Genomic DNA, 13,661 nt, shown 5'->3' on the forward strand with positions numbered 1-13,661 from the left:
TGGCTGGTGACACATGAAAAGCTCCTTTCAAGTGTTGGGCCTCACAGAGGTAATGACGACAAATAACCGAAACCATTGGCATTCTGTTGCGCTTGAGAAGAAGACCCACCAAGCCAAGTAAAACCACAGCTGTGGCAGATACTGGTGTCACGCAAATGGCACCAGTGTCAGTGGCACGTAAAAACACCCATTACACTCTCAGAGTGGTTGGCGTTAGGAAGGGCATCCAGCTGTAGAAACACTGCCAGATCAGACTAGTGTCTGGTGCAGCCTTCTAGTTTGCCAGCCCTGGTCAAACCGTCCAACCCATGCCAGCATGGACAACGGGCGTTAAATGAAGACAGATAGATAATGTGTGTGAGTGTGAATGTGCGTATTTGCCCCTCAATATCACTCTACAACCGGTGCTAGTTTATTTACGTCCCCTTAACTTAGCGGTTCGCAAAAGAAGTCAATAGAACTACCAGACTTGGGGCAAAACAAACTCAAGTATCGGGGTCGATTCGTTCGAATACAAATCCTTTCAAAGACGGTGCTCCAGCACTGCCGCACTCAAACGACTGAAACAAGTACAAGATAATAAATAGATAAACAAACCCCGTTTTAATCTATTCACTTCTTTCTCACTTCCGCCCGCCATTATTCTATTCCAATCCCCACAGTCCAAGTCATTCTATCCCCCAAACACTGAACATCTTCGTTCGACAACCAAACCTACCGACCTTCTTACGACTATACATACATATACATACATATATATATATATATATATATATATATATATATATATATATATATATATATATGCGACATTAATAGGAAAGATGCCGGCAGGAGGTAAATACTTATCAAAGACACTATTTGTTAAAATTCTATGAGAAATGTCAAATTTTGTGTGGGTTCTTTTTTAAAAACAGAATTTGCAAAACCTAAATGTCTCTCTGAGTAAAGACGAAACGGAAAAAAAAACCTGAGAAATATCAGTTGCATTCATTTTCGCCGACATCGTTTTTATTAATTAATATTTGCTGCTAATTTGTAGAACATTGAAAATATTTCAATTTAATGAAAGCTTTTAAATGTTTTGATATCATGTATTTCGTTTAATACTACCATCGTAATGTGATTAGAGTCCTGATAATATAAAATCAGCGAGAAAGAACGAAATAGAGACATTAACAAGTGGAGAAAATGAAAGTATGATTTTTATGTCTTGTGGCTGTTTAAAGTTCCTCTGTTAAAATTCGGCCTTTCGTCCTCTCGGGATCGATAAATAGTAAATTCCAATTGAACATTGGGGTCGATGTAATCGATTTATCCTTTGCCTGAATTTACTGGCCTTGTGCCAAAATTTCAAATCATTATTATTATTGAGAGCAGCAGCGCAGGCCATCTTTAGTGACACTGGGATATAAACATACGAAGCCCGTCTGATGAGGGTACACCGGGCACATGCTGTACAACGATATGTGCGCGACATAGTGATCTCATATCAAGGTAAACAGCGCATGAGCTTGCAGGTGAATTTTCTTAACCCATTCCTGCTCAGGTCCCGGAATAATTATTATTATTAATTTCGCCGAGGTCGACTTTACCTTTCATCCTTTCGAAGTCGATGAATTAAGTACCAGTAAAACACTAGGGATCGATCTAATCGACTGGTCCCCTCCCCCAAATTTCAGTCTATGTGCCTTTAGCAGAAAGGATTATTATTATTATTACTATTATTTCTGGATCCGAGTTCAAATTCCGTCAAGGGTGACTTTGCCTTTCATCCTTTTGGGGTCGGTAAAATAAAGTACGAATCAGATGTGTACCCTCATAACTTCCAGAAAAACGGATACTTTTTAACGAAATTTTCAACAAGAACCGCTTCGATGCTATGGATTCGGAGTATATTCTTTTATTTGTTTCAGTCATTTGACTGCGGCCATGCTGGAGCACCGCCTTTAGTCGAACAAATCGATCCCAGGACTTATTCTTTGGAAGCCTAGTACTTATCCTATCGGAGTCTTTTGCCGTCGCTAAGTAACAGAAACGTAAACACACCAACATCGGTTGTCAAGCGATAGTGGGGGGACAAACACATACATGTATTTATACGACGGGCTTCTTTCAGTTTCCGTCTACCAAATCCACTCACAAGGCTTTAATCTGCCCCAGGCTATAGTAGAAGACACTTGCCCAAGGTGCCATGCAGTGGGACTGAACTCAGAACCATGTGGTTGGTAAGCAAGCTACTTACCACACAGCCACTCCTGCACTTATTGGGATTTTTATGGGAAAGAATTTTCTCCGAAGGGGTGAAGAGAGCAGTTTCGGAAAATTTACACAATCCGACTTTTTTCCCCTCATAACTTTCAGGAAAATGGATATCCTTTAATGAAATGTTATGCAAATACCTTTCAAACGTCAAAGATTATAAGGAAATTTGTGGGGGAAATTTTTTCCTAAGGGGTGGGGAGAGGAGTTTCGGGAAAACGAATTTCGGATCAGGAACACCAAATAAGTCGGAACTACTCCGTTTTGAGTACTTCCCCACCCCCCTCATCGTCCCACTGCCTATTTTGGTTAGTTTTTCTTTTTTTTTTTTTGCACATCAGAACCATGGAAGGAGCCTTTTCGGTGAAAAAATATTTTTAAAAATTGTTAATATTTTCAGAGGAAAAAGTGAGTGATTTAAGGGAGATTTGGCTGTTGTTTCTAGCACATCCAAAGACACCGTCCTTTCTTTCTCAATCTCGAATGCGTTGATGTTTTTCAATATTTTTCTCGCCATAAATACATTTATATGCTATAAAAAAATCAAAAAAATCGGAAAAATGATTTTTTTTTTGCAACCTCACTCGCTACCTCCGATTGTTTCCGTTTATAATTTAAAATATTGGAGAGTCTGAGAAGGTCATTGCTGGTATTTATCGACAGGGATTAAAAAAGAAAAGTGTGTAAAAGATTGTTCATTTTAATAGCTTACTTTTTCTGCTAGAAAATGATTTTTCTTACACACACACACGATTTCGCTTGAGGTAAAAAAAAATTTTGTTGCTTGTATTTCACCAATGGACCCATTTAATGTGCAAAAGCTGGTTCCATATGATGGGATGGATTAATGTTTGAACAAGTCCTCCGATTAACTCCCTTCTCACCTCTGCTCCTCTCATCAACATAACATTGAAATGAGTGATGATAAGCATACCCATTAACATCACTCATTTCAATCATATCAGTCACATTGTTCCTTTCCTCTCAGTTATATATTCCCTAGGTTTCATTTGCAGTTTTTCATTGTCTATGGCCAATAACCATTAATATGCCATCATTGGAATAGCCATTATATTTTATACTTTCTTTATTTCAGGGTTTCTAATGATATTGAGATTTTGAAGACTAAAGAATGACATTACAAGAAATACTTCACAGGGTGTCCTTGGTAAAGTGCCATTAATTTCCCATTCCTGTAATCCATGGCATCAAAATTGACTGAGACTTTCCTCTTATATAACGTCTTTCATCAGTTCTGATTTGTAAGTTCCAGACAAATGTATAAGATACCAACTTCATTTGAAGAAAACGGTCTTAATTGGAAATATCTACAGAAATATTTTTATACTGAAAATTATGGGAGAAAAGTAACTTTCTGTTTAATGAAAAACACTTGAAATTATGGAGAAGCTAAATGAACGACTGGATGATAATAGAAGAGAGACTGGCAAGACTGAGGTCTCTCCTCATCACACAGAGAAAGTGTACAAGTGTGACATATGTGGGAAGTGTTTTAAAATCAGAAGATGTTTTATACAACATAAATTACTCCATAAACAACCTAAACACGTGTGTGATATATGTGGGAAAAAGTTCTCTACTAATCAATGTTTATCTAAACACAAACGTATTCACACAGGAGAGAAGCCATATCATTGTGACATTTGTGAGAAAAAATTCTCTGAAAATTGTATTTTGTTGAAACATAAACGTATTCACACTGGAGAAAAGCCATTTCATTGTGATATTTGTGGGAAAACATTTGCTGAAAATAGCAATGTATTGATTCATAAACGAATGCATACAGGCGAGAAACCATATCAGTGTAATGTTTGTAACAAAGCATTTTCAGTGAAAAGTAATTTATCAAAACATAAACGTACTCATACAGGCGAGAAACCCTATCGTTGTGATGTCTGTGATAAAACCTTCTCTGCTAATGACACTTTATTCAACCACAAACGTATTCATACGGGAGAAAAACCATATCATTGTGATGTCTGTGGGAAAACATTTTCTGAAAATAGATCTTTGTCTACTCACAAGCGTATTCACACCGGAGAAAAACCATACCATTGTGATATTTGTGGTAAAGCATTCTCCAACAGTAGTTCTTTATCGACTCACAAACGTATTCACACAGGAGAAAAACCTTACCATTGTGATGTGTGTGGTAAAACATTCTCTAAAAGCAGTAACATATCCATTCATATTCGCATTCACACAGGAGAGAAACCATATCGTTGTGACATTTGTCGCAAGACATTCTCTGAAAATAGTACTTTATCTAAGCATAGACGTATCCATACAGGAGAAAGGCCATACCATTGTGATATCTGTGATAGCACATTCAATAATAATAGTTCATTATCTACACACCGGAAATTTCACACAGGAGAAAAACCATATCATTGTGATATCTGTGGCAAGACATTCTCTGTTAGCAGTTCTTTATCGAAACACAAACGTACACACACTGGAGAAAAACCTTACCATTGTGACATTTGTGGTAAGACATTCTCTGAAAGTAGTTCTTTAGCCAAACACAAACGTACACACACTGGAGAAAAGCCATACCTTTGTGATATTTGTGGTAAATCTTTCTCTGATAGTAGCTCTTTTTCTAGACATAAACGCAATCATTCAGGAAAAATCTTACCATTGTGATTTGTGCGAAAGTACATTCACTACTTGTAATTCATTCTCTACACCAGTGGTTCTCAATCGGGGTCTATATGACTCTTTGAGGTCCATGTGACCACTTGGGGTCCATATAAGACTTTTGGCAGTCCACACAAGCAAAATAGTAAATGGGGTCCACAAGTAGTAGTTTATGGACCCATGAAAAATTTTGCTTTAGATTCATTGGAAAAAAAAAACAGATTTCTTTAATGTTTTACATAGTTCAGACTCTACAAGTGAACATCATCATCATTTAACATCCACTTTCCATGCTGGCATGGGTTGGATGGTTTGACCAAGGACTAGTGAGCCAGAAGGCTGCACCAAGCTCCAATCTGATCTGGCAAAGTTTCTACAGCTGGATGCCCTTCCTAACACCAACCACTCCGAGAGTGTAGTGGGTGCTTTTACGTGCCACCAGTATGAGGGCCAGTCAGGTGGCTCTGGCAACGACCATGCTCAAATGTTTTTCATGTGCCAGTAAGGTGACGCTGGCAACGATCATGCTCAAATGGTGCTTTTTACATGCCACCAGCATGGGAGTCAATCCGTAGCCCAGATGTGCCTTTAACATTCCACTGGCACGAGTGCCAATCAGGCGATACTGCCATCAGCCACATCAGCGATTTTGAGGTGAAACGCAAAATAGGAAGCATCTATAAAACTAGTTTTTAAACATCAAATGGCCGGGGGTGAGGTCACCAGAATAAAACAGTAATCAAAGGATTTGATAGGCAAAAAATGGTAGAGAACCACTGATTTTCACACTAAAGATAAACCATCCACCAGTGTGATATCTGCAGAATATAGTTGACAATACTTCTTTCTGAAAACCACATTTTCATTGAGAGAGATCATTCTTCACAATTCTCCAACTTGGTACTGATGCTCTTCCCACCCCAACGTTTTTATTTTTGGTTCTGTGAGGAAATATGGCTGTGCTTTTGACCGTTGTAGACTCTGTGACTGGGTCACAGTTGGTGCAACAAAAACTTTGATACCAAATAATAAATATTTAAGTGAAGTTAACAGTCTTTGTGTTTTTTTGAACAGTTAATAGGCAGCTTTCAGTGTTGTAATTGCTTTAGTTTCAATACAAGGTAACATACCAAATCACTTGCCAGACAAATATGCTTCTGAAATGATTTAAATTGAACATCTGAAAGTCAATGGCTTTGGGGAAAGCCATGCAGTGGTGATTGGGAATGAAATCTTGAGTGTGACATTATGGGGGTGAAGGATGGACTAAAATGGTTAGTGCAGGGTCTGGTGAAGAGGGTGGAGTGGACAGTATGGATGAAGAGAGGAAGAGTGAATAGTGTATTGGGTGGAGTTCAGAAGATGAGATGCCATTGGAGTGGCGATGAGGAAAGTAAAATGAGACTGAGATGTGGAAATAGGGTTCCGTTGTCTTGAATTTTGTAGTTGTAACATTTTCCTCCACCTTTTCAGGAACGGGGGACAAACCATCTTTTAGAAAATTACTATTTCTAAATCTCACAACATGAGATATTCAGCAACAGTACTTTGTAGTAAAGATTGTTTGCCAACATAACATTCGTCCCAGATCGGGACTGCCATGTTATGTTGGCAAACAATCTTTGCTACAAACCATCTTTTGTCCCCCTTTTTCCTAATTAAAATGCAACCCTACAAAAATAGGCCCATGCACTTTTTTCTTTAATTTTTCCTTTAGGAACAATTTGTTGGGTCTCCATACAGTTTTGCAACTCTGCATCAGGAACAAAGGAAAACGACACTTCTCAGCAAAATTTACCAATTGGCCACAGTATAATATACATCAGAGAATTGGACCATACCTTCATTGCTGTGCAGAACTTGCCACTGCTGCATGCTAGCACTGTTGTACTCTGAGAATTGTGAATGTTAATGATCTTTGTGTCATCCTCATCATTTAATGTTCTCTTTCCATTCTGGCATGGGTTGGATGGTTTGACTGGAAAATAGTAAGCCCGGGAGCTGCACCAGGTTCCTGTCTGATATGGCAAGTTTTCTATGGCTGGATGCCCTTCATAATGCCAACCACTCTGAGAGTATAGTGGATGTTTTTTACGTTCCACTGGCACAGGTGCCAATGACCTGACACTAGCATCAACCACAACTACAGTCTCACTTGGCTTGACAGGTTAACACAAGTACGGTATATCACCAAGGGTCTTAGTTACCTATCACTGTTTCTACGAGGCCCAATGCTTGAATGGTGCTTTTCATGTGCCATTCAGACAGCACTGGCATCACCCACATGAAATCAACTGTATGTGGTGGCCAGATTACAGTTCCGATTCTGAAGCATCAGCAAATCAGAAATACTTTGTGCAATCTAAGATGTATGGAAAAGTAGAGACCACCTTACTCTGTGGGATGAAGTTAAAATAATAGAGAACACTACTAGAAAATACAAAAATTAAAAGAGGCAGCACATATACTAGGACACAATAACCTCCTAAGCAGACCGAGTGCAGATATGTGTAGACTATGGGAAGCGGTATTATGGAAGGATACAAAAATATTAGGTTTATAAGCACTAAAATACCCTCTGTAATTGCTCACAAGCATATAGCGTAATGGTTAAGAGTGCAGGCTACTAACCCCAAGATTCAGAGTTCTTAAATAATAACAATAACAACATCAGCAAAAAATACCTGAGGAATGAGAACCCAGGGTTGGGTTCAAAATTCTACCAGGACACCTGATGAAGGCTGAAGAGTAAATCAAATCATCCTGCTGTTTTTACATTTCTTTTACACATCTCCGTATATCCACATCCATTATCGTACAACATAAATTCATGATTCATTAAAATTGTCTCCACCTCTAGAGGATGTATCAATAATTTATGTCATAGGGTATTTGATATACCTGTATTTGTCTATGTTGTTCAAATGCATAGACAAAAGGTGTTTCTCTTTGATTAGTTTGTTTCAATTATGGGCATAACTACAGATTTCTGCCTCCCACCCCACTCCGAATTTGGATGATCATACCTTTCAGAAAAATGGATAGTCCGAGGTATATTTGTAGAGGATTTCATTAAAAAAATATCCATTTTCTTGAAAGTCAAGACGAATTGCAGTGGACTCTGGTGAATTTTCCGAAATTTGCCCCCCCCCCCCCTCCACCCCTTCTAAAACACCCCCAACTCCCCGAAAAAATTTGTATATTCAGAATCTGTATGATATAACACATATTCGTAGTTATGCCAAATTATGCATGCATAAACACTGGTAATTATTTTTTGAATGAAACCTAATCCAAGACGATCAAGACTACTAAAGATGATTTCAGTCGTCATCATTTTTCTTTCTTTTTATATGTCGAGGACTAGATTGCTAAATGTTGTCTCTCTCTCATTAAAAAAAAAATTTAATGAAGCGGTTTGAGTAGGGTTTGGCTGCTATTTTGGGGAGGTCAAAAACTACGTAGGAAATTAGAAACAAGAGATGCAAATTAAATGTTGTCAGTCCATTAAGCTATTGGGGATTTTTAATTGATGTCACCGGTGTTGTAGAGGCAGGGAAAATATATTGAGGGACACCGTCGCCGTATTATCAAATGTGATTAATCTAATTAATCTATATATGTGTACGGATTATCATGATATTAAAGTGGACTGATGTTTATGGTATAGCAGAGAGCAAACAGGCTTCAGAGTCCGTGATCCAGTACCTGCAGGGTTACTTATTTCATCATAAAACCATTCCATCAATTGCTTGTTCCCTGTTCTCCAAGACAGACAAAAATAGGTTTTAATCCCCAACCAATGAACGATTAGCTTTCCTGATCCTTCTTCATATTCCGACTGGTTTTCCGGTCTAAAGCGCTTATTTGGATTGTTATTGCACTCTACCCTGTACATTCTTTTATTATCCATGTATTCCCGATTTACTTAATCTACGGACATACACACATATGTGTATATATACATACATCATTTACTCATCTCTCCCTCCCTCTCTTTATATATACCCTTTCTTTCTTCAACATCAGTCGTAATGCTGTCATACCTTTCCTCGTGTTAACCGATCGCTCCATTCAAACTTGCCACAAATCAGTTTATAATCGATCTTTATTGTTTTAGCCGACGTAGCATCCGTTCTTAATGTTCATATATTTCTTAATGTAGAAATAGAAATGTTTTTGTCAACAACTTGTGTGTCACTCGGAGAAGTGTCATCCAGCAACTAACATTGTGGTGGTGGTAAGTAGAAAAGTATGTCTACATTGTATATATTCCTTTTTTGTGAACAGTTGCACGTGATATCCAAGACAAGAAACTGAAACATAATAGAATATATATATATTTACAGATATTTCTCAACTTTTAAGAATATCTCGAGATTTTATATGGAGGACGTTAAAAACTTGGACACCTCAAATACAGTTGTTTTTATTAATATAAATCCAACGACATGGACAAACAGTGGCGAGGAACCGTTACCTCGTGAAGTGTTTACTAAACAAAGATCTGAACACAGCAGCAATTCTGAATATCGCTGTGAGATTTGTAAGAAAATATTCACTTCAGAAAGCGAAGTTTTGAGGCACAAAGAAATACACAATAGGGAAAAGCCTTACCACTGTGATATTTGTGGGAAATCTTTTCTCTATAATTGTAATTTAATAAGTCATAAAAGAATCCACACTGGAGAGAAACCATTCCATTGTGAAGTGTGTGGTAAGTCTTTTGTTCAGAATAGTAATTTAACAATTCACAAACGGATACACACGGGAGAGAAACCGTATTCTTGTGATGTCTGTGGAAAGTCTTTCGTTAATAATAGTGATTTAAATCGGCACAAAAAAATACACACCGGAGAGAAGCCCTGTCATTGTGAGATCTGTGGAAAATCGTTTATCACCAACACTAAATTAACAACACACATAAGAATACACACGGGAGAGAAACGGTTCCATTGCGACACATGTGGCAAATTCTTCACACAGAATTCGAATCTTGTTATTCACAAACGTAGACACACTGGAGAAAAACCTTTTCACTGTGATATCTGTGGGAAAGCATATATCACGAATGGTCTATTAAAAACACATAAAATTGTACACACTGGAGAAAATCCATTTCATTGCGATGTCTGTGGGAAATCATTTTCTGTTAATTCTAGTCTTGTCGTTCATAAAAGGATACATACTGGAGAAAAACCGTATCGTTGTGAGATTTGTGGCAAATCTTTCATCTCTAATTCTAAGCTGACAATCCACATACGTAGCCATACTGGAGAACAGCCATATAGTTGTGAAATATGTGGGGAATCTTTTGTGTCGAATTCCAAACTTACAATCCACATTCGTAGTCACACAGGGGAACAACCATATTGCTGTGAAATCTGTGGTAAATCTTTTGTAAATAATTGTGATTTAAACAGACATAGGAGAATCCATACAGGAGAGAAGCCATTCCACTGCGAAACCTGTGGTAAATCCTTTATTGATAATTCTCACCTTGTAGTTCATAAAAGAATCCACACTGGTGAAAAACCACATCATTGCGAAATATGTGGGAAATCTTTTGTGTCAAATAGTTATTTAACAAGTCACAAGCGAATCCATACAGGAGAGAAACCATTCCATTGTGAAATCTGTGGCAAATCTTTCATCACCAACGGTCTTTTGAAAGCACACAGAGTAATTCACACTGGAGAGAAACCTTTCCACTGTGAAATCTGCGGCAAGTCCTTTATTACAAATGGTCTTCTACAAACTCACAAAAGAATACACACGGGAGAGAAACCATTCCACTGTGAAATCTGTGGCAAATCTTTTATCACTAATGGCCACTTAACGACACACAAAAGGACACACACTGGTGAAAAACCTTTCTATTGTGAAATATGTGGCCAGTCGTTTATTACTAATAGTCTGTTAAAAACACACAAAATAAGACATTCTGGAGAGAAGCCATTCCATTGTGATATTTGTGGCAAATCTTTTATTGCTAATGGTCTTTTATCAATCCATAAAAGGATCCATACTGGAGAAAAACCATTTCAATGTGAAATATGTGGAAAATCTTTTGTTAATAATGCAAATCTTGTAATCCACATACGAACTCACACTGGAGAGAAACCGTTCCACTGTGAACTGTGTGGGAAATCTTTTGTTTGTAATGATTATTTGAAGAGACATAGGCGTATACATAGTGGAGGGAAGAGTTCTAACTGTGAAACTTGAGAGATCATTCTCTCTCACAAACCAACAGATTTATGTTCATCATCAACCCTAGTACATCACTGTCTCGAGTCTACAACTGAAAGGGCCAGTTACCTGTGGTTACCATGGCAATATGAATAACTGAGATTGCCAGACTTTTGCTGGGTTATTTTATGGCAACATGAAATGGACAGTTTTATTCAAGAACATGACACAGCTCCCTGTTTGGGAAGTGAAACCATGATCATGCATTTGCGAGTGCAAGACCCTTAACTAAGCCATCCACAGACAGACATGCATTGGAGAGCATTTATCACAGTGAAATATTTTTGGAAATAATTTTCTTTGAATTCTCATTTTCATCGTTTTAACATTTACGTTTCTATGTTGGCATGAACTAGAAGGAATTCATTAAGGTAGATTTTCTACAACCAGATACCCTTCCTGTCACAAACCCTTACTTGTTCCCAAGCAAGATAATATTTCCTATGGCTAGATATGTTTTCAGAGAGGAGTGGAACCAAATAACATTGGCTGTACGATGAGGACACTTATTTACAGCAGTCATACAATGTTATGCATGCACACACACACACACACTGGACTTCTTTCAATTTCTATCTATCACATGTACTCATAAGGTTTTGCCAACCAGGTTCTAGACAAGACACTTGTGGTCTACAAATCCGATCTTATTTGAGAGAAATCTTTTCACCAGAATATCGAGAAAACCCATATTTGTAAATTATAAACTTATAAGATGACTGAACAAAGGACAAAAATTTATCAATGTGATACATACAGACTATATCAATGTGGGGAATTGTTGCCTGAGTTCCTCACACATACACACAACCGGAAGATCTATCTGTATGTCATTAAAGTTTTTTGTTTTGTTTTTGTTCATAGAGACAGTCGTATTAATAATCACTGGGAAAATACAGAGTTAAAGCTTTATAACTATAAAATTTGGGGGAAATTTTTATTCAAAAGCCATATTTTAAAACCTAATCATACATACACAAGAAAAAATGTTACTGAAATGATTTGCTGAAAACATCTGTAAATAGGAGTCGAAAGAACAAATAATTAAAATATTTATGTAAAATCTTCAAATTGTGACAAAATATTCACATTTATAAGTAAATTAAGATCTTATAATATTTGTTGAATGACATTTTTTTTGAATAATTAAAATTATTTCAAAACTAAAATTTTGTTGAATAAAATTGTTTTTATGCTCCAACTTCCCTCCAGACCTTTCATTGTAGCAGCATTGATAATGGCAATCCTAAAATTTTGTAGCTGCCAAGCAGCAGGTAGGTTCCAGGGACAGGCAAATTGTTGATTGATGCATGTCTTTTGCAAAAGAAGAGAGGAATTATCAGTAAAAGCATGTCATCATTTTAACTTCCACATTTCCATGCTGGAATGGGTTGGACAAAGTCATCATCATCATCATCATTTAACGCCAGCTTTCTATGCTGGCATGAGTTGGATGGTGTGACTGAGGACTGGAAAGTCAGGAGGCTGCACCAGGCTCCAATCTGATCTAGCAATGTTTCTACAGCTGGATGCCTTTCCTAATGCCATCCACTCCTAACCCTAAAACCCGAACCCTAACGCTAAAACCAGTACAAACGCACAAACGATGTCATAAATAACAGTACCGATAATAGTTGTTGACAAACAACGGCAGTAATTTTATTCAAGGGAAAAGATTCCATTACACCACCAGAACGTCCTGTTGACAAACCACAGCAGTCATTGTTTTCACCTCAATAGATGTCAGTGATTGGTTGAAATTACCAAAATACAACAACTTTTAACATGAAATAACTTCAAATATAAAAATTTTTCTCTGTTCTATAAGACAAAATATACAAGTATACGAAGTTTTAAAGTGTTTCGGTAGAAAACACACTAAATAAAAAATGGTGTCTGCCAAATCAGAAAGATCCAATTTTTGTTATTATGAGGGTCGGCTGAAATGTTCATAGGCTGAGCAAGACACTCATGGAATGGGACCAAATGAAGTTCATTTTTTAACTTAGTTCCTCTCTTATTGTCTACACACTCCCATAAGTAGTTGCAGTGCTTGGATCGCACTGGTGAAGAAGCTATTCTGTTGGTCAAAATGGTTATCAACAGCAGACAAGACATCATCATCATCATCATCATCATCATCATCATCACAGTGATACTGGTGCCCAGCTGAGTGTTTTTCTATGTTGAGAAACAGATGGAACCAAATCATTAAAATAGGGAGGGGTTATCAACCAGTTCAGAGCCAGTCACGCTCAGCAGCCATTGAAACCAAGGACTTTTGTGCTGAAGCATTGCCCCTAATGAAACAAGACCCCATTCATCAGTTTTTCTGAGTGTTTGGTCTTGATAGCCTTTCATAACTGCCTCAGCAAGTTGGCATTGAACTTTCCATTCATGGTGTGACCATTTTGAAGATAGCAATTAAAACAATATTTTTTTGCATTAACGTATAGTATATGTAATAGTGTGAAGTGTATTTTGCA

The 13,661-nt window shown here is 37.4% G+C and overlaps 2 protein-coding genes across 5 annotated transcripts; both read left to right on the forward strand.

Moving 5' to 3' along the window:
• The first annotated feature begins 686 nt into the window (after window positions 1-686).
• Window positions 687-5,968, forward strand: LOC106871569 (uncharacterized). 4 transcript variants are annotated; one of them, XM_052969158.2, is made up of 2 exons: window positions 687-837; window positions 3,359-5,968. In XM_052969158.2, the coding sequence occupies exon 2, from the start codon at window positions 3,664-3,666 to the stop codon at window positions 4,927-4,929; it is 1,266 nt and encodes a 421-aa protein (XP_052825118.1). In that variant the 5' UTR covers window positions 687-837; window positions 3,359-3,663; the 3' UTR covers window positions 4,930-5,968. The 4 variants fall into 4 exon arrangements, with proteins under 4 accessions (XP_052825118.1, XP_052825117.1, XP_052825116.1 ...); XM_052969157.2 differs by lacking the exon at window positions 687-837 and adding an exon at window positions 1,017-1,197; XM_052969156.2 differs by lacking the exon at window positions 687-837 and adding an exon at window positions 1,381-1,497.
• A 2,239-nt stretch (window positions 5,969-8,207) lies between these two features.
• Window positions 8,208-12,344, forward strand: LOC128248314 (uncharacterized). Its single transcript, XM_052969159.2, has one exon. It carries the CDS (start codon window positions 9,310-9,312, stop codon window positions 11,149-11,151), a length of 1,842 nt encoding a protein of 613 aa, XP_052825119.1. The 5' UTR covers window positions 8,208-9,309; the 3' UTR covers window positions 11,152-12,344.
• Window positions 12,345-13,661: the final 1,317 nt, after the last annotated feature.

This window comes from Octopus bimaculoides, chromosome 7, assembly GCF_046866305.1.
Source record: "Octopus bimaculoides isolate indiv1 chromosome 7, ASM4686630v1, whole genome shotgun sequence".
Lineage (NCBI taxonomy): Eukaryota > Metazoa > Mollusca > Cephalopoda > Octopoda > Octopodidae > Octopus > Octopus bimaculoides.

Bases quoted from the DNA above. Each gene is read 5' to 3' on its own strand.
- LOC128248314 (XM_052969159.2), top strand. From the start codon at position 9,310: ATGGAGGACGTTAAAAACTTGGACACCTCAAATACAGTTGTTTTTATT.
- LOC106871569 (XM_052969158.2), top strand. From the start codon at position 3,664: ATGGAGAAGCTAAATGAACGACTGGATGATAATAGAAGAGAGACTGGC.